At 44.0% G+C, this 21247-nt stretch overlaps 1 protein-coding gene across 1 annotated transcript in view; it reads right to left on the bottom strand.

Annotated features, from left to right (window-relative positions):
- Positions 1 to 12107: 12107 nt before the first annotated feature.
- The window catches only part of Glrx3 (glutaredoxin 3), a 29341-nt gene continuing 20201 nt past the window's right edge, over positions 12108 to 21247 (bottom strand). Inside the window, exons 5-11 of the mRNA XM_051193237.1 lie at positions 21024 to 21196; positions 20789 to 20850; positions 18845 to 18902; positions 17183 to 17235; positions 16009 to 16048; positions 15827 to 15919; positions 12108 to 12369 (exon numbers count right to left, since the gene is read on the bottom strand). Of these exons, the coding sequence (XP_051049194.1) occupies positions 12319 to 12369; positions 15827 to 15919; positions 16009 to 16048; positions 17183 to 17235; positions 18845 to 18902; positions 20789 to 20850; positions 21024 to 21196 (530 nt within the window). The 3' untranslated portion in view covers positions 12108 to 12318. The remainder of the gene's footprint in view (positions 12370 to 15826; positions 15920 to 16008; positions 16049 to 17182; positions 17236 to 18844; positions 18903 to 20788; positions 20851 to 21023; positions 21197 to 21247) is intronic.

Raw genomic sequence — 21247 nt, 5'->3', positions numbered from 1 at the left:
CATAAGAGAACAGGGATATGAGAGGACAGCAGGGGAAGGGGTAGGCAAGCCATACAGAAGCAGGCCAGGGTGCAGGGACAGAGGGCCAGGCAAGACTCAGGAGCCACATCTGCCACTACTGTGAACAGTTCTCTGGATGGAGCCTGGGAGGGGAAAGGAGGGTGGGGTCGCATGTGTCCTGACCTATGAGGTTAGGGGAGACTTTGGTGCCAAGGGCCAGAGCAGGGAGCCCTGTGGAAGCAGGCTGCTCTGCATTGACTGAGAAAGCAGATGCATGCACTACACATGGTCCACACATACAGAACTAGACATGATACACAACAAATGATGACACACTCAACTGGCAAGGTTAAGTGAGATTTGCAAGTCCCATCTAAAAGGCTGACTTGCCTATTAAGTTGCAGGGCTGGGAATAAAACCCAGGCCTTTGCACTGCTAAGTGAATGTTCTACCACTGAGCTCTACCTTCAGTTTTGCAAGATGCTCCTCTTGGGAAAAACTGGCTGAAAGTCACCATTTCTTTCTGGTCTCTAGGGACCAACAATCATCTCGGGAAGTTCCCAGGCTGGTAAGCGTGTAACTCAGTGGTAGAGGGCTTGTCTAGCACACAGAAGATTTAGTTCCCGGCATTAGAAGATGGGGTCAAAAATCCCCAAAGTCCCCTTGGCTAGTACATGGAGTATATATACTTTTCTCTTGCTGTGATAAACGCCATGACCCATAGCAACCTGGGAAGGAAAGGGCTTATTACATTTCACAGGTTACAGTCCTTCGTCGTGGAAAACCAGGTGAGGAGCTTGAGGCAGGAACTGAAGCAGAAACCCAGAGGAATACTGTTACCTGGCTTGCTCACCCTAACTTACTCAGCCTGAATTCTTACACAGGGCAGGCCCACCTGCCCAGAGATGGCATCGAATGAGCAATCATGAATATACCTCCCAGGCATAATCCACAAGCCAATCTAGTGGAGGCAATTACTCTATTGAGATGCCCTATTCAAGGTGTATGGGGGTTTGTGTCAAATTAACAAAAGCTAACCTGCACATGCAGAAGACACAAGGCAGCTAAGAGCAGCCATGCTGTGGCAGGCTGGACCAGGATGAACAGGAGAGCGCATGACTGGAGAAGGGGTAAGACAAGCTCAGGAGCTATTGGGAACCTGGAGACTGACTTCCCAGAGTAGAGATGGGCATAGCTTTGGGGGACTCCTCAGGGGAAGTGGGGGGGATGAGAAGAGCTCTCCCCAGGTTACCAGGTCGTGGGGCTCTGTCTCCTGCAGGCTCTAGGGTGAATTCCCCCAAACAGTGAGGCTTGTGTAGAAATTAACCAAGCTCACAACTTTGACAAGTTGTTTGAGTTTAGGAACAAAGCTAGTTTGCCTAAATGACTCTTTCCTCTTTAATTGAAATCCTTTGTAAACTGCCAAGCTAATGTCTTCCTCCAAGACAGACAGGTAAGATTAGCTTGCATCCATCACCCCAGGCAGATGGCCACCCAAAGAGGCTAGAATGACACTCAATGGGACTTTAGGCACATCCCCGAGCACCTGGCAGATCAGATGGGAAGGTCTCTACAGGTCAGCCAGCAGCCCCTGTCTGTGTCAATGCTCCTGAGGGCCAGTGAAAGCAACTGAGGATATGCCCGGTAGGGGTCTCACTTGAGAAGGCGAAGTTCTGGTTAGCTGAGCAAGGACACTGACTGGGCCTGACAGAGGATGCCAACAGGAGCCAAGAACTATGGGCATGACCACAGCCATTAGAACAGCAGAGAGCAGGCCAGGACTGTGGAGAGATAGTCAGGGCAACCATGCCATCCTGGCCTAGCCCTTCCCATCACAGTGATTGAGCTTTGGTGAGTGACCATCCCCAGCTTGTTTTGGCCTCAGTGTTTATCCTAAGCCAACCTTAGTCTTACCTCATTGCTATTTCAAACAGATGAGGAAGGCGGAAGATGCCACTGTTCCTACCACCAATCACTCCTATGACCACACCCCTTCTTCCCTTGGGTAATGTTGCTAAACTTTTCCCAGGGAAATGTCACATTGCAGACAGGGCACCAACAACAGACCAAAGAAACGATGTCGCCACAGCCTAACTTGACTACTCATTAAGTTTAATTGGAGTTACTTACAGGAACATGAGCGATTTATGGGCAGCTAGACCTCTAAGGAAGAGAGCCCCCCTAACTGTGGATCAGTTATATCCTGTTCACAAGCACAGCCCCCTGAGCCACATCTTATCAGCCCCACCCACTAAAGGAATGTTAGCGGCCAAAGGTCTCCTGCACATGACCGAAGGTGCTGATGATTTTGAGACGGCAGCCGCCATGCCATGCCCAGAGAACAGAATTCCACAACAGGTATAAAATATCTGTAAGCACACCCTCATGTGAAGAAATGGCTAGACAAATGAATAAGCTTGGGGGAAGGGGGGACAAATATCCAAAATTTCTGAACTGAAACCCAGATATGTTTTGTACCTCCCCCTAAAGATGCCCCTCAGGTGTGGGCCATTTCTGTGGCTTCCCAGCAGTACAGCGTGGAAAGAAGAGAGTCATGTCACCGTAGAGACACCTGACAAGGTCGTGACAGATCAGGTCAGGTCTCGTGATGCAATGAAGCAGTGGCACCTTATGATATGGTACATACTCTGTGAGGTGGAGCCGGAAAGTGGGGGTGGGGCATTCCAGGCTAACACCTGAAAGTCTAGGCTAGACTGATGGCTTCCTAGCAGATAGGCTTCACTTCACAGGCTGATGCTGGCACCTGCAGGGTGCACAGTCGGCAGTGTCATCTAAGAGGCTTACAAGGACCAGAGCATGGAAGTCATAGGGCTCAGCTCTAAAATTCTAACAGGTAACAGGGAGGACAACAAGCGATAGCCACACAGGTCTGTGAACTCTAATCCCCAGAAAATCATCCGCAATCTTCCACACGCTGGATCTGGAAAAGGAAAAGAGAGGTAGAGTTGCAGAAAAAGTGGCCTGAACACCCGCGCTGGGGAGGGGGGAGCGTGGGGGAGGAAGGGTTGCTAGTACTGCGCTCTCCTCGGTCCTCGCGCACCCCCTGGTGTCCAAGGGCCGCTCCTGCAGGCGGCATAGCTGCTCGACCCGCGGTGCGCAGCGCCCTCGTGTGGATGCACACGGTCACCACCTGCACGACCTCCTGAAGCCAGGAGATGATTCTGACATTCAGAGACCAGTGAAAGTCTGATACGAAGGACACCAGGCTAGTTCCTGCAAAGTCATAGGCGGACCTCTGAGGCAGAGAACCTAAATTAGCATAGAAACCCCAGCATTGACCACCATTACCCATCTTGGTGTTGGCCAGTGACACACCCAAGCCATGACTGAACACTGGGGGCCTCCAGCAGTCAAGGACAAGTGTCCTACCCAGCCAGGCCCGGGTCCAACATTATCCTGACATTAACATATCAAAACGAGGCTATAACTAGGACTGTGAAACCCCTGGGCAACCACAGAAGGAGCAAGTGGCCAGCCCTGGACCATCAAGGATCCTACAATCTGGGGACAACCCCTCCAGAGGGCCATCATCCCCCAACTATTAGAGCTCCAGGAGTAGAAGTTAACAGGGCCTGTACTCTTCTCTACAGACCTCCAAAGCTACAGCCCATGCTGGTTTCTGCAGGCTGTTTATCCACCCTGTGGATACCACGGTCCTTGAGGAGAAAGAAAGGAGGGGCCCAGGAGGGTCAGTCTGCCCTAGGGGAGAACAGCACCCAAAGGCTCTGGACACCCTAATCCACTTGGTAGCTGTCAAGGTGACTGGTCAAAGACCATCTGTTTTGTTCCTGTGTTTGGGAACTCAAGCCTGCTCCCCTGGCTGCCGGAAGTGTGCACTCCACCCTCTATAATCACCTCATCTTTGGCTTCTCTTACTCCAAGGAGATCAAGCGCCTTTCATCCTCTACCTAGCACTGGCCCTTATCCTTGGGGATTGCAACTGTCCTCCTTCTCAAGCTACACAACTGAATTATAAATCCACATCCTGTGGGGATAAGAAGGCAATTGGAGGCATGGCTTGAGGCCTAGGGTCAACTCCCAACTACATTAAGTACTATGACCTTGAGCAATTTGCTTAGCCTGTTTCCCCCTCTAAAGTGGGATTGAAAAGGTGGTGACTTCTGCTGAATCTAGCACTTGGGTCACTGCCTGAGGCCATGTGTATGTTGGTTGTTGTATGGCAGCCATAGTGGATCATGTGCTCTGGTAGTAAGGGTTCCTGAACAGGGGTCATGACAAGTGACACTGTGAGTCTGTCAAGTACAGACTCCTCCATGAATCACTTAGTCAAACTTAGAGAAAGGACTGCACAGAGATCCAGTTAGAAGAGCCCAGCAAACTGGACCCTCAGGGAGGACACATGATGGAGAACCAGTACTGCCTCTTTGCCTATGACCTGCACAGCCTCAAGTGAGCACTCAGAGGACTCTGCTGCCAACATCTCCAACCTCCTGTCTTAGCTCCATATGTACCATAGGACTATGACCTCCTAGGGTGCAGTGTCAAGCTCGTGAGCAGAACTTCCTTGACAGTGGTGGGCACATGTTCCAGAGCTGAATCCTAGTGGACCATGACAAATGGAAGCTCAAACCCAAAGTAAGACCCAACAAGACTACATAGCACAGGGTATCACTGGGATTTGACCATGGGGGCCCTGGATCCAAATGCCCTAACCACCCCATTTCCCCACCCCACCCCCAGGATGTGAGGAGTCAGCAGTCCACTTGTGTAGCTTGCAAGAGAGAAAGTTGCAAGTCTCCAGGGTCAGGGTAAATGGTAGTCAGAGGATGTGAGGTCCCATGCCACACCTGAGACCAAGTGTCAGCCCAGCAACCACATCCCCCTATCAAGTCAGAATGATACTGCAGAGGAAGAACCTGAACTCAGTAGCCCAGGAGTCTAACACATAAGATACATACCTTGTCCGGACAAACTCACCCCTTTCACATAGCACCCAGAGTGAAGAGAACATGCACCAAGAGAAAACCCGCCATTCCCACAGAGGCTATGCCAGGCGAACGTGACACATACAGGTTCAACATTCTTGTGCTTGTCTTTAACTCACTGTGCATTCCAGAAGGTGAGAAAGCACCCATGCTCATGATTTTGTCTTTATTCATGACACTACAGCAAACCAAAACCAAACCAAGAAAGGTGACATAAGAAAACTCTATTTTCATACCAACTTTAGAGATAGTTCCTCCCTGCTTTCTGAACAAGAGACCCACAGTTCACACAGCAGGTGCTGCATGCAAGCTCCACTGGAGTCAGAGGCTCCTTCCCAGGAAGTGGACAAGAACAGCCCTGAATAGAAACTCCAGGGAACTCCCGGGAAATCCAAAGAACTCCAGAGAACTCCGGGGAACTCCAGGGAATGCCAGGCACTAGGTGTAGAGGTGTTAGAGCCACCATCACTTCCCAGAGTGCCCTGCAGTGCCCTCTTCTTTGTGTGCATACTTATGTCCAAGGGCATTTACTCTCTGTGCATTTAGGGACATAATGGGACAGAACACTGGTGCAAGGCTGCCCTGAAAACTGTGGCCACCACCTGAAAACTCTGGCTTTTATCCAGGACCAGTCTGGACCCTACTGTCCTCTGCTGCATGGTGTACACTGTGTGTACCAGGAGCTCATGATTTGAGGACAAAAAACCCTTCTGACATGACTAGCAGACACAGTTACAGAGGGTGGCATTGTCTCAATAAAAGCAGAAAATTTTAAATGAGGAGGGGGTAGAAGAGATAGAAAGTGGGGTTCTGAGGGCATCCAAGTTCCTTCTAGCTTTTCAGCATACTATAGCCATTGTTTGGGAGACAAACTGGGTCTGAGAGCATAAAAACTAGTTTAATGACCACGATTAGCAATCCTTGCCTCATTTCAGATAAGATCTCCCATGCACAGGTCCAGAGCCAGGGTTTGCAGGATGAATACTCATACCTGCTTTGACTGCATGGCCATCAGCCAAGTAAGCTCCCCCTCTAGTGTTCATGTGGGGAAACTGCAACTTCCTCAAAAGAAGTGTGATGCTTTTAAGGAACTATTAAGTGTGTTTAATAATTAACCACTGGTAACCATTTAGATGAAAGTGGTGCAGCATTGAAGAGGACATTTAGAATCAGAATATGCCAGGTCATAGAGCTTTTGAAAAGCCTCCCTACTCCTAACACAAGGGTTAAACACACACACACACACAAACCAGCATCAGAACCAGAGGCTTTTCCTTTTCCGCTAGATGGCACAGCTCACCTATAGCATGTACACAGCACTTCAGTCATGAGCCAGGGCTGGACATCAGGTGCATGGTTTGAATGGCAGCTCCTACCAGACCTGATGGCATACACAGGAGGCAAAGGCAGGAGACAACCACCCATCAGGCTGTCCGGCCCCAGACTGTGCTTCCTGTATTAAAAACATGTGAGTAGGGTGCTGGAGAGGTGGCTCAGCAGCTAAGAACACTTGTTGCTCTTGCTGAGCATCTAAGTGGTTCCAGCACCTGAATGATGTTCACAAGCATCCCTACCTCCAGTTCCAGGAATCTGACACTCTTTTCTGACCTCCACAGGCACCAAGCACACACCACATGGTACCCAGATATACATGCAGACAAAACATGCAAGCACATACAATAAATAAATATAAAAGAAAAAAAAACATAGCTCCTCACCCTGGGCCCTTTTTGAAGAACTTACAATATTCCTCCTACAAGGGGACCAAGCTTCATACAAGGGCTCCATGATGACCTGATCTATGTACAGCCCTTTAAAGTTCCTAAAACTAGGTTACCTAAAGTCCTTCAAATACGAACATCTATGACTTAGACTACTCTTAAAACCACACACTGTGGAGGATGCACCACTCAAGTGGGTCGCTTCTGCTGAGGCCATTGCTACAAATTAACATCAGACATGTGCAATTAAAGGGGAGGGGAGCAGTTTGCAAGGAACAAAGTCATTTCTATTCAGGAATGTCCAAATTTGGTAACAAGTTCCAGTTGTCAATTTACAAAAAAAAAAAAAAAAAAACCTATCAGAAATAAAATCTTGTTTCATGTGAAATCTTAAATATTTTGGGGGTACATTTTCTTTTTTAAAATTTCTTCATTTTTAATTGTGTGTGTGTGTGTGTGGTATGTGCACATGTTTGTATATAGTTATACACAGTTGTCCTCAGAGGACACATATACACCTGACATGGGTACTAAATATCAAACTAGGGCTCTCTGTAGGAGCTGTATGTGCTTAAGTCCTGTGCCATCCCTCAAGCCTTTGTTTTCTGCCCTTTGAGACAAGGTCTCATACATCTCCAGTTACCTCTGAATTGCCTTCAAACACCTGCTAATTCTTCTGCCTAAACCACCAAGTGTCCAGATTACAAGTGTGTCACAAAGCCCAGCAAATGTGAAGCTTTGAGCTTCAACTTCAGTTGTCAGGATAGGTGTTGTATGTGTGCCTCTGCATAACCCATGTGCTTTGAAATGTTCCACTACTTCCGAGATGAGTCCTCTTGAGAATTACCATTTGATGTTTTGACTTGACAATATTGTTCTTGTGTACAAGTCACACCTGCTACACTCCTGCCCCTCCTCCTGACCCTCCTTCCCACCTAGCCCCACCTCCTACTCTCCTGACTACAGTATCTTTCTGTTCCTAGAACTTCCACTCCCTATTGTGGAATGTTCCCTGGTCTTTGGAGGTGGTGGCACAGATGTCCCATTTGGGGCCAAGCACTGAGCAGTCACTTAAATAATTTAGTTATTAAATGACCAACTAAAAAATATATATATATATATATATATATATATATATATATATATACTTAATATTAAAGAAAAAAATCAATCTCAACTTCAAATACCTCAGGAGGATATAACTAAGCACTTGTGTAAAGACTGGAAATGCCAGTTAAGTCTTACCTCTTGAAAAGTAAGACCATTGACAGTGGATGGTAAGGGGCTGGCACCCTAGAGCTCGAGGGGCACCGTACCAATACCTCAGAAACTCCAGATTGGCACACCTGGTTATTTCAACAGGCCCTATGGGGTTCATCTTGCCAACTTGACTGGAATTAGAATTACCTAAGACATACAATTCTGAGTGTATCCGTGTTTCCAGAAGGTTTAACACTGAATGTGGACCACAGCATACTGCGGGCTCAAACTAGTTAAAAAGAAAACGCCAGGTGGTGGTGGCACATGCCTTTAATGTGAGTTTGAGGCCAGCCTGGTCGGTCTATAAAGCGAGTTCCAGGATAGCCAGGGCTGTTACACAGAGAAATCCTGCCTTGAAAATAAAAAGGGGGAAGAGAAGGAGGAGGGAAGGGATGGAGGGAGGGATGGAGGGAGGAAGGAGGGAGGGAGGGAGGGAGGGAGGGAGGGAGGGAGGGAGGGAGGGAAGGAAGGAAGGAAGGAAGGAAGGAAGGAAGGAAGGAAGGAAGGAAGGGAGCAGGAACGAGCAGCCAGGTGAGTACCAGCATACATACATCTCTCCCTGACTTTCTGATGTCAGGTGCCTGTCTTCCCCATGGTGGAAGTGCTTCTGTCAGGTGCTTACAGTAACCAGAACAGTAAGTGAGGACAGAACGTCACATTCGGTGCAGGACAGTAACTGAGTGCCCACAGGGCAGGTGGACACATTCAGAGTAAGGTCACTAGTAATCCTAAGAGCCACTTGGCTGAGCAGGACAAATGTCTCTGAAGGCTGGAAAAGGGACAAGGACAAGAACTTTGGAATGGCCATGAGTTAACTTCACACACATCTTTGCCAGAGAGTATGTAAGTTTGTGAGTCACACCTACATGTTGAGCCCTCCCCCATGACTGCATACTCTAGTGGGTAGTGTCCCCCACTGCCAAGAAATGCTTTCATTGCCTTGACCCTTCCTCCCCCACAGCTCCACTGCCTACTTATTACAAAATGCAGAGTGTGAGGGGAAAATCTGTATTAGGCCTTTTCTTTTAACCACCAACCAGCTCCCAATTCATAACATGAAGAATTCTTATTAGATATGAATGATGGGCCTAGCTTAGGCTCATTACTGGTTAGCTCTTTTACCTAAAATTAAACTGCTTCTCTTCATCTACATTTTGCCTCGGGCTTTATACCTTTCTTTCCTTCTGCATATCTTACTTTCACTGCTTCTCATGTGGCTGGCTAACAGCTGCTTGGCCCTGGGTGTGTGTCCCTATCTTTCTCCCTTGTTCTCTCCACCCTAGATTTCTCCCCCTACTTAATTCCCTCTGCCATCCAGCACCACATATCGCTCTCCTCCTAGCTACTGGCCATTAAGCTCATTCGATCAATCAGATGCCTCAGGCAGCAAAGGTGAAACAGTAACACATCCTTTCATAATTAAACAAATGCAGCATAACCAAATACAGCACACCTTTACATGAAGTACTATTCCACAGCATAAACATTACACATCTTTACATAATATTCCCCAAAAAGCCCATTCCTATAGGGTTATCTCCCAAAGCAGACACAAATTCCTAAGAATCCTACCCTATCAAGGAAGTTATTTTCAGACATAAACACACTGACTGACCAGTAGTTAATGTGAGACCCTCTAATTCCTACTTAGCCAGCACCTTCGAGGAAACTCCTGCTTATGGGAGAATTGGTTTCCCTGATGACAGAAAAATTAAGCCACAGTGGCATGAGTCTCTGTTGAGAGCCACTCCAGGGCTGGCCATCCTCAGTGCCTCCAGACTTCTCTCTCAGGCCCCATACACGACAAATCCCACCTCACACCCTGGAAGCTGCAGGAGCCAGCTATATCAGATACACCTAGGACCACTCCCAAACATGTCCAAACTTGCTCAGCTCCACACAGCACACACTTGGAAGTCTCAAACAGGCACCCAATTAAAGCATCCAAACAACACTGCAGCCTTTAGAATGGAAGTGGGCTTCAACTTTGACAAATGATTTCTACAAAAGCAGCCCATTTACAAACTCTTTTGTTATAAAGTCTGACAATGGAAGTTCAACTGGACCCCCAACTCTTTATTTCCAAATTATAACTAATAAAATTGGGCTAGGAACAGCCTCCAATCAGTCAAGCACTCTTGATCACCCCCAATGCTTTCCTGTCTCACTGTTATCCCCACTTACCCTGGGATCAAAAGAGTAAATAATTTAAGAGACTAAAAGAGCTAGGGTAAAATGATAAGGGGGCGAAGCAGGGAGGGAGGGGGAAAAAGGAATAAATAGGACACAAAGAAGGAGGTGAGAAGGATGGGTGGTCCTGGGAGGAGCTGGGGAAAAGAGGGCAAACATGATCAAAACCCATTCTATGACATTTTCAAATAAAAATAAATTTAAACACATTTTACTTCAATATGGGAGACACTACTTTACCAATCTGTAGTCATAAAGGTATGTGTCAGTTAGGATTGCCCAGGTCAGGTTGGCCTGTGAGTATGTGTGTGAGGAACTGCATTACCTAGGTTAGCTGAGGTGGGAAGACTGTGCCACCGTGAACAGACTCCCTCCACTAACTGAGCCCTGAACAGTGTAAAAGCCACAAGGCATGCATGCATTCTCACCCTATTCCTGCTGCTTGCTTCAAGCTCTTGCTCTGACTTCCCTACAAGGGTGGGCTGTGACCTGGTACTGGAAGCCCAATAAACCCTTTACTTTTTGTCAAGGTGATCTACCACAGCAACAGAGAGGAAACCAGGACAATGAGGATAATGTGAGGGCAAACACTGTACTGGAATAGAATGGGGACATTTGTAAATTAAAAAAAAAAAAATCATAAATGCTGTGTACAAAAAAGTTCAGTTTGGGAGCCAAGAAAACCAGTCTTCCTGCAGATGGCTTGTATAAGAAATGTTCCCATGGTCTCCAGCTGTAGGGCTTCACCCCCAGTTGATGGTGCTCTTTGGGAGGGTTAGGTGGACTTGTTTGAGGAAGTGTGTCACTGGGGACAGGCTTTGGGAGTTTAAGCTTGCATCATTTAAGTCCTCTCTCTCTGCTTCATGCTGAAGATTCAAGATGTTGAATCTTTTGCTTCCTCTCCAGACACCATGCCTATGGCTTACTAACCTAGCTCCCTGCCCAAAAAATCCTTCTATAAAATGCCTTGGTCACAAGTGTTTTTAACTCAGCCATAGAAATGTTACTAATTTGACCATACCTCCAAGAGGTACACAGGAAGCCACACACTGGTAAAAAAAAAAACAATGAAAATTAACATTTATCTTCATTAAGTTTTACTTACAATAATTTTCATTTAAGTGGAAATAAAGAGCCTTGTTTTCCAGAAATCCCCTCATAGACATCCTAATCCCTAGGAAGCCAGGCCCATCTACCTTTAGAACTTGTGCAGCTTTGGTACGTCCACCTTACACATCCAAGACCAAGGATAGGAGCAGCAGTTTGAGAGTTCTGGAGAGGTTGGGTCTGTACTCCCTCCCTGGCTCTGCTTGTCCCAACTGCTGGACACACCCCTTTCCTTCCTACAGACAGTGCTCCCAGCCCAGGTCAGCAGGCAAAGATCATTTAAGGACATCCCATAAGCAGCAAATACCCAGATCCCAGAGCTGTGAATTCAGAAATCCTAAGTAAGGCTTATGCCAGCAAAGCATAATGGGACAAGTGGACAAGTGTCATGTATGTAAAATCAGGATGGGAAACAATATATTGAAGTTTTTCATGGCTCTTGGAATATGCTCTACCTACTGGAAGGCATAATTAGTATATTCATTGAAACAATCAAAATAACTTGTAACCACTTAAGACTGAAGGCTGCTCCCTCTAATGGATGCTGGAACAAAGGTGTTCTGGCTTTCTGAAGAAGGTCTGGATAAACATCACTGTCAGCAGGAGAAGCCTTTTGATTGCATTTTCCTAGGCTGTGAAAAGCTCTCTGGCCAGTGAGGGGAGCCATTGGACTGGTACAATCCTCTAAGCTCTACTGCACACTCACTGCTTTTGACAGCCTTCGTTTCCTGATGGCCTTTCCTAATCGCTACAAGAAGCCCATGTGTTAAGAGAGAGATTTAAAGAAATTAGTGATAGAGATTCTATGTTACAAATACACATTCTACACATAAATATCACTGCAAAAACACATTCTACACAATCATTTTTAGCTGAATCTGAAGAGTTTATTGCCTTCTATGTTTCATGGAAAATGTAACATACGTTTCTTCAGCACAGCTGTGTGAAATGCACAGAGCATAGCTGGGTGAGACACATTTCTACTCCTAGTCCACTTCTCAGGACCAAATCATCAACTGTTCCACTGTAATCAAATACTTCTTGCAGTCCTTGGACACCATGCTTAACATTAACTAATTTTCTCCTTTCAATATAGGCAGCAATTCACCGTTGTCTTTCAGTTCCTAAAAATAAAAAAAACAAAAAACAAAAAAAACAAAAAGCAGGTATGTGTGAGTGTACAATCATGAACTTTTACCTATTTCTGACACAAAATGGATATCTACTGATCTAAACCTGCAAGCTTTCAACATGCCAACATTCTTACACCATAAAACAGAATACAAGGTACAGAAGTAGAGCACTGGCTTACATGCCAAGGCCCTGAGTTCAAGTCTTCCTCTTCTATCCTCTTTCTCTGCACAAATGCAACTGAACATAACCTGTACATTAGAATTTATTTTAAAGCTAAATACAGTCATCTTTTTTTGTATTCATGGAGGCTGACTGGGGGTTCATTACAGACCAAGGACAGTCCTTACAGAAAATGTGTACAAGATACAACCCACACCACTTGCATGCTGAACTTGGTCTCCAAGTTATAATGTGAATGTTGTTATGCTGTGTTGTTTGGAAAATAATAAGGAAAACACTGGTACATTGTTAAGAGCTTGAAGGTCCTTGCACCCACAGATCTTCAAGGAAACTAGAAATGTTATGCATACAGAGTCCTCTTTTCCATCTAAGAGATATAAAACCTGTTCTTCCATCTGGAAAGCTTCAAATCAGAGGTGATTACAGCCTGGTGATTGGCGATATCTGTTGGGCCAGGCCTTTCAAGCTCCCACAACCAAGACTGGACACACCTCAGTTTAAATGGCCCTTACATCATCTGTATAGCCAGGGGCTCCCTCAAGTTCCCACAACCAGAACCAGAGGTTGCTAATAGCCCAAATGACCTCAAAGATATCTGTATCATCAAGACTAGGCCAGATCCTTCCTTAGGCCCTTAAGCTAGTACAGGCAGCCTATCTCTAGAACCCATCTTCTTGGAAGACATGACATGTACTTGAGTTTCAAAGTAATTATGCTATCTTGTGCACTGGGGATTTTATTTCACCAGGAAAGTTTTTTCCAAATAATATTGAGTTTAAATATGATGGCAATAAATCGACCAACATCAGATTCCCCAAAGTTTGTTAACCCAAAGGTTAACAAGTCAATCTGAACAGAGTTTTCATTCTCCCTCTTCTCAATTCGCTTCCCTCCCTGACAACACATCAGCAAGAACATCCTCAGTTCATATGCACAACAGACTAAAAAAAAATTTTTGTAACAGTGTATGTGTACATTATCTTCAGTGGTTAAATATGCACATCTAGAGACCACAGATGAGAGAGCGGGCAAACAATCTCAGGCTACAAAGTTAAAAGATCAGTGAGCACAAAACCACTAAGCCAAGCTAGCCATAGTTCAGGCACATAACAGATCAGGTGGCCTTAAGAAGCATCCAATCTTCTGAGATTCTCTCTTCCCTGCACACAAGCCAACATCCTGCTGTACCACGATCCATTTTTCTGATCTCCAGGTTTATACCTAAGCTATGGTGAGAAGCAGATGAACTCTACATAGTAAGAATCTTTCCCTGTGAGCTTTATACTGATAGCAAACAGTTCAGCCATCTTTGCTAGGCATTTTAAATCACTCAACCAAGAGCCCCAAGTCTAAGCACTCCTCAGTTCATCTAGTGTCTGTCAACAGCAGCCTTTTCCAGGACACCAGACTGATTGAACAAGTCACTGAGTTACTGACTCAGTCAACAAAAAAGTAACAAAGTTCTTACAGAGGCCAATCAGAATTAACATGTGGAATGTGTACTAATAAACAGATGAAAAAAAAAGCACTCTGTAGGAAACACAAAGTGACAGCTCCACAAACCTGTAAGAAAAAAACAGGAGCAGTAACATCAACTTGAAAATGTACATGTTCTGAGCAAAGATCATAAAGTTATACAGTACCCCAAAAGTTTAAAGCTACTTCCTGGTCTCCCAAGACCCTATGGCTAAGGCACAGACTTAAAAGTATCTGGGATCTAAAGACACATTCTATCTTACTAAGATATCTACCTATGTTTGATGTGTATGCACCTAGATATTAAAGTAACAAATGTACACTTACCTTGCTGCTTCAAAGCTATTTAAAAGCTAGTGTTTTCTTTTCTTCCAGAAATGAGACCATTTATTAGGAAAACTTCACCTCTGTCATCTTTCCTTTCTTCCCCCCACCCCTCCCTTACCTTATTTTCAAAGAGCCATCAAACTCTGCATTTGGCAGGAAACAAAGCAGCCCTGCAACATCAAGACAGAGCAGTCCTGCAGCTGCCTGGGGCCCTGATTCCATAGACATGTTGGCTGGTCCAGATATTCAGTTTTTTTTACATTGTGACACCTGGTTTTAAAGCCTTTCTTTTATAATGTATAACTATTATTTTTTTAAAAAAAAAAAATTGTTTTCCACTTGAAATTCAGAGAAACTTTCCCCCAAACAATCAGAAGGCTAAGGGCAGTCTCCAGCCCTTGAGGAGAAGCTGCCCCCACTGTCAGCTGAGTCACCCATATCTCCTCCTTAACACGCTAGCCAAGGCAGTAGGATGAGATGGGGCTACCAAAGCTACTTCTTTCCTTTAAGTTTACATTAACCAACACGAGTAATGCATACAGTTACTAGATGAGGCCACCTACTAGCACAAGAAGAAACAAGTATTTTAACTGTCTAGTAACCATTTACCAAGTTCCTAAGACAAACAGAGCATCAGGAAGGATTCAACAAGATATAAAATAAGGCCAGCAGTGGTGACTCATACCTGTAACCTAAGCACTAGGAAAACAGACAGAAAGACTGCTCAAGGCCAGCCTAGTCTATAGAAGGAGCTCAAAGACAGCCTGGACTACAGAATGAGACCTTGGCTCAACAGAAAAATAAGACGAATGCAACATACAGTACCACTTTAAACAAAATCACACTCTTAACAGCTAACAAAGTCATGTCACTTGGCAGAGGTGACCTGCAGTCACTATGGCATAGGGGCCAGGAGACTTTTGCCTCAGTCTCCTAGTCCTCATCCTCACTCTTGTGCCTGAAATAGGTTAAGGGAAAAGGAGATGGCCCAGAGAAATAATTACAATAACAAAAATTGAAGGAGCATAAGAATTTTGGGACAGAGAGATATTTCTGGCAGGAAGAATGTACACATTTACAAGGAAGATGAACCTGAAGGACAGAGGAAAAAAAGATTTAATTATGGATGATGCAAGAAAATCTCTAAGTTGGAGGAATCAGGTAAAGATGGTTGGTAAGCAAGAACATAGAAGGAAGCTGTGATGCAGTTAGCACAGCAGGGTCCTGAGTTCATCTGAACATTTAGCTACAGAGTTTAGCTCTCACTGGCAACTGGCAGCATTCGATGGATTTGAAAACAGCTCAGAGCAGGAATAAGCATGACATATTCATAAGCAGGACTAAGACATATACACAGAGGATGCTGATGAGGCTGGAGAAAACAGGAGCCAGACAACACTAAAGTTGGATGCTTAAACATGTCAGATTTCTCAGTTCTTGGGAAGAGCAATAAAAAGCCCTTACCTTAACAATATCCAATCCTCCTACAAGCTCCCCTCTCACATACAGCTGAGGGTAGGTTGGCCAGTTCGAGAACGTTTTTAATCCCTGCCGCACCTAAAAGAACAACAGGAATCCTGAAATCTTTCCACCAAACCCTATGACTAAAGCTAAAACATGGGATGAAACAAAAACCCAGAACTTACTTCTTCATCCTCCAGTATATCGAAAGTTTCATATTCAACCCTGAAATGGAGAAGTAGTTTTAACAGGTGTTCATTTTAAACAAAAAAACCTAAAAGCCACCTAGTGTTTTTAATATGGTCAAGAAAAGCATTCCCTGCTAACAAAACTTGTAATAGAAAGCTTACTATAAAGTAATGGGAATGACTTTATCATCAGGATTGTCATTCCAAGACTAAATTACTAGTCTTTTGATGGACAAAACTAGCTACAGCGGGAGCTGCCAAAATTCTCTTATGTACTTATGGGGACAATGGAAGGTCAAGGCAATTGTGTGAACATCAGGGGACAACTTGTAGGAGTCAGTTCTCTCCCTCTATTATTTGGGTCCCAGGGATAAAGTTCAGTTCATCAGTCTTGGGAACAAGCACCTTTTACTCTCTAAGCTATCTTGCTTGCCCCCTGTAAAAAAAAGCCATTTTGTAAAGGTTATATATATTCAGACTGTGCTGTTTAAGTGTCTTCAATCCTGCTGCAGATCTACAACTTCAGAGAACAGGCTATCTACTCAAAGTAAGCTCAGAATACATATTACAATTTGAAAAGAAGCAACCACGAAATGGGAAATAAACAAAACATTTGAAAATCGAAAAGAACATGTGTTAAATATGTTCTCCACACAGGTGGGTTGGTTTTTACCACAAAACTCAAATGAGGAATCCCCACCTAGTGCCATCCCAGCAGCTCACCACTGGAGCAGAGACTTAACAGCTCACCCTATTCCAGGCAAATGAGGCCAGGACCTCACAACCACACCTAAGACCTGAGTTGTAGGCAGTTGTGAGATGCCTAGTGTGGGTGCTTGGGACCCAACTCTCATCTTCTACAAGAGTAGTACACACATAATCACTGAGCCTGAAAATATAGGCTTCTAAATAACAGTTAGGAAATATTAGCATCTCCTTGTGTATGATGAAAACAAGGGCCAGAAGATTTTGGTCTAAGTTAAAGCATAAAAAAAAAAAAAACTATAAAAAAATAGACAACACATGTCAATAAATAAATACTATGCAAATAGGCTTTGACATTAAAACTATAAAGTATCAGTGGCAGAACTGACAAACTAGCATTATATGTATGTGTGTGTGTGTGTGTGTGTGTGTGTGTGTGTATTATTTGAAGAAAAGATTTACATACCCAGTACTATTCAGGATTTCCAGAATTTGTTTGCTGAATCCACATTTTGCTTCCTAAATTATACATATAAAAAAAAGTACACTGTACAATCTTTCACAAACCCAGTAAGTGTGGCTACAGCAAATGCTCAAATCGGCACCCCAGCCACTGTGTTTCCCCAGCTCCCATTCCCTTTGAAGTACTCACCAGGCTGACATCATCCCAAACAACCTACAGACCTCCTAAGATGTGGGACATGTAGCAGCTTAAAATTCTTATGGTCACAAATGTCCCTAATTGAAAGAGTCGCCTGACTCTTTCCTTGTTTTATACAAAGGAATAGGACATAATCAAGTCAGAGGCAATAACTAAAATAACTGTTTTCACATTGCTACAGACCTTTAGTCACACCTTTTAAACATATCTTTGCACTGTGGCACCAGCTCATTTGAAGTGAAATCCTATGCTTTATATCAGGCCACAGATCCCCCAAGCCCCAGCTATCTTGGGAAAGAAGTCTGACAATACACATATTAAAATCTCTCAGAATACCATTTCCAAGAAATGTGAATTCTTCCTGGACAACCACAAGAAATGTGGAGAATCACAGTCTGCTTTCAAAATAATGGAGCAAAAGAGTGCTGCTTCATCATTACAAGTTATTAAGATAATGTTTATTTTTAATAAGCATGCTGTCCCAGTCACAGTCTATGTCCTAACACCGAGGTAACAATAGCTAAAATTAGTGTCTTCCTATTACTTCCACCACACTAGTTACGTTAACTAGTTAGTTGTTTTAACTAATGGGCTCCACTCTGTTGATATCACAGCAACCCTTACAGCAACCTGATGTTAAAAAAGTCCAATGGCATCATTAGGTCCATTCACAAAAAGACAAAGAGGGAGGCAAAGGCCTCTGTGGCATCACCTGACCAAAGTGGCTTATCCAGAACCTAGGCAGCTTCCTCACCCTTCTGAGATTTAGTCTCCTTATCTTGAGGGAAGCAAACTGCATAGCTTTGCCTGCCTGAAGCTAAACAGCTGAAACTCAACTGTTAAAAATGTAAAATGCAAGAGAAATGACAGGGCTATCTTTTCGAAACTACCAACCTAATCCCAACTCAGATAAGAATTAGCTTTTCTCCCATTACTGAATGCAAGGGGACCTATCAAACTAATGAAAATTCGGTATGTACTTTTATCAAAGTACAAGAACCACCCCATCGTACTATAAATGAGAACTGTGGTAGTTTTACTCACTCATCAACGAGATACCACAGAGCACTGTCAGGGTTTATTTCCCACTCCGAGGAAATGAGGACCTAAAACCAAAAATGTCAGGACTACCAGGGAAGTACATTTGCCCACAGTCCACACTCTCAAACAAAGGGTACTGGGACAGCAACTAAAGAACAGCTAAGTGCTCACTCACAGTGTTGACCACTTCGGCTGACAAAGTTTGGCAGCAGACAGCAATGCACCCTGCTGAGGCACTGATGATAAAGTCAGGCAAAATGGAGATTACTTTGTTTGATCTCCATAAGCACCAATTAAGGCCAGGATAACTTCCTGATACCACTACAGCTTCATTAGCTAAACTAGAAAAAAAGGCTTAACTGTCCCCTTGCTGCACATGTTAACATCAAAAGAAATTACAAATAAAACCATTTTTGAGTTCCTTACCTGTTTGTTTCCTTTCATAAAGAGCATCACAGAAGCTTTATTGGTCAGCACTTTGAGCCTGAAGAGAGAAAATTGATATAAAATGGCTCAGCTCAATTATTAAACACCACTTCTGCTCTGCTTCATGAGTAGCAGGCATATTTGAGGGATAGCAGGATGACAGCTCACAGCTTTGAGTGGTATTAAACAAGCAAAAGCACTGACACTTTCCTTTATTTCATTCTCTCCCTGAGCCACTGTAAAACATAATATGGCTTTTTAAGGCAACGAATGTTCCTTCAAGTTGCAATTTAAGTCCATCAACTTGTAGTACTAAAAAAAATAATAATAACCAATTCAGTAAGGTGTTATTCAATTGGGGGGCGGGGGCTATATATTGAGCCATCTAAAAGTTCCCAAGATGTATCAGTGAGCATTTTCCCATCATGCTGCATAATGCTCCTCAGCCCAGAGCAGGGTTGCTGGCCAAAAAGGTAAGAAGGTGAATCTTAGCCCTCCATCTACCACTAAATGCTGAAAATTACAGTTCTTGTTTTAACTTGATAGTTCATATTTTATATGCCACGCTCTAACTTGCTATCAGGAATGTTAATTACCCAAATATGGAACAAAGTTTATTCACAAATCTTTAGGGAAAAATTAATATAGAGACAATGGGTCACATCACTTTCTCTTCATTCCTCTCATGTTGTGGAAGCACTATGGGTCCGAATTTCCTAGTAGAATAAAACTGATGCTGGTCTAGTAAACAGATCACACAGGCCATGACACTTATACTTCCATTTCCTCAGGAGGACACAAACCTAGCCCAGCCCACTCAGCAAATGAGCTAACCACCTACGTTCATGCACCACAGGTCACTCTACTGTCAGAATACATGTCATTTTGCTAGATAGGAGCCCTTCAAATTACTCTCCCAAATATATCAAACACTGCTTTCTCTACAGCTCTAGCCAGTATCTGTGCATGCCTGAGGCACAGGAGAGCTAGAAGCATCACTTTAAGAAAGAAGATCTGATGAAGACAACAGCAACAATGGTCCAGAGAGGAAAGAAAGCACAGTACCCAGCCAAGCCAGGGATATGAAATGCAGAACCACTTCAGAAACAGCACAGACTCAGAGGGCAAGGACAACATGGGCCACAATAAAGAGTGAAAAGGGGAACCATGTGGTGTCCACAAACACCACCACCTTCTCATCATAAGGAAAGGGTACAGACCAGTGGCACTGGGCCAGCATGACATACATGGAATTCTGTGCCTAAGGAGCACTTGAATTAAGTACAGATGGTGTTTTTTTATTAAATATTTGTTGAAATTTTCAAAATGTGAAATACCAAAGAAATTACAAACTCAAGCTCCAACTAAGAGTTGATGGGCTAATACATTTAAAGATAATTCCTTTTCATTATTAATATAAAATGTGAATTAATAAACTCTTACTTATTGCAACAGTCCCTTTCTAAAGTCCCTCTATATCAAGACTTCTGAAGCAGACTGTGATCCCTCATGAAAAGGATGATCTCATAGCTCCAGAGTCTGCCTCAGTTTTGTACTGAGGCTTAAAGAAGCCACTCAAAACCTTAGCTTTTCCTATTTAACTCTTACCACACTCAAGGATAGAACACAGCACTTTAGCTGCACACAGAAACACAGGGGTGCTATGCTTACATGAAAAAGTTGGAACCAAATAGGGCCTTAGACCCACTAAATGTGGTATTTCTGCAATAGCAAATATACTCTCCATAGTCACTAAACAGAGCTAAAACATCTCCAGTTCAGATCAGAGCATCCCAAGTTTCCAAGACTAGGTGCTGAGGAATCACCATGACCTCAACAGGCAAACACCAAATGCTTGGTGTCTACTCAGAAAGAACAATGTGGTAACAGGATTTATAAACTGTTATACTCAGGACACACTGCAGGTAGCTTCCTAGTACTTACCTCTCCTCTAACTTGGGAGCTTTGGGACAAACTGTATCTAGCTCTTCTGATGCTTCCAGCTCCTGAAAGAAGAACATTACAACATAAACCACCTTGACCACCCCAATGTGCAATAGTGACAAATGCCTATCAGAAATACTGTGGTCTCATTAGCAAAACCTTAGGTGCAATAAGAAGTATATAGTTTTAATTTACTACAACACCTTAAAAAATGTATGCTCATAAAGAATCTAACCTTAACTATGTCAAGTCCTCCTATGAGCTCTCCAGAAACATAGAGCTGAGGATAGGTGGGCCAATTAGAGTATGTTTTGAGCCCCTGTCGAACTTCCTCATCTGAGAAGATATCAAAACTGCTGAACTGAATATTGTGTTTGTGAAGGATTTCCACCATCTGCCTGCTGAAACCTGCAATAGAACAAGGAAATAAGAGAATTCAGCATCTCACATACCAGTGTT

This window comes from Phodopus roborovskii, unplaced genomic scaffold, assembly GCF_943737965.1.
Source record: "Phodopus roborovskii unplaced genomic scaffold, PHOROB, whole genome shotgun sequence".
NCBI lineage: Eukaryota > Metazoa > Chordata > Mammalia > Rodentia > Cricetidae > Phodopus > Phodopus roborovskii.
This window is presented reverse-complemented; position numbering and strand designations above follow the sequence as displayed.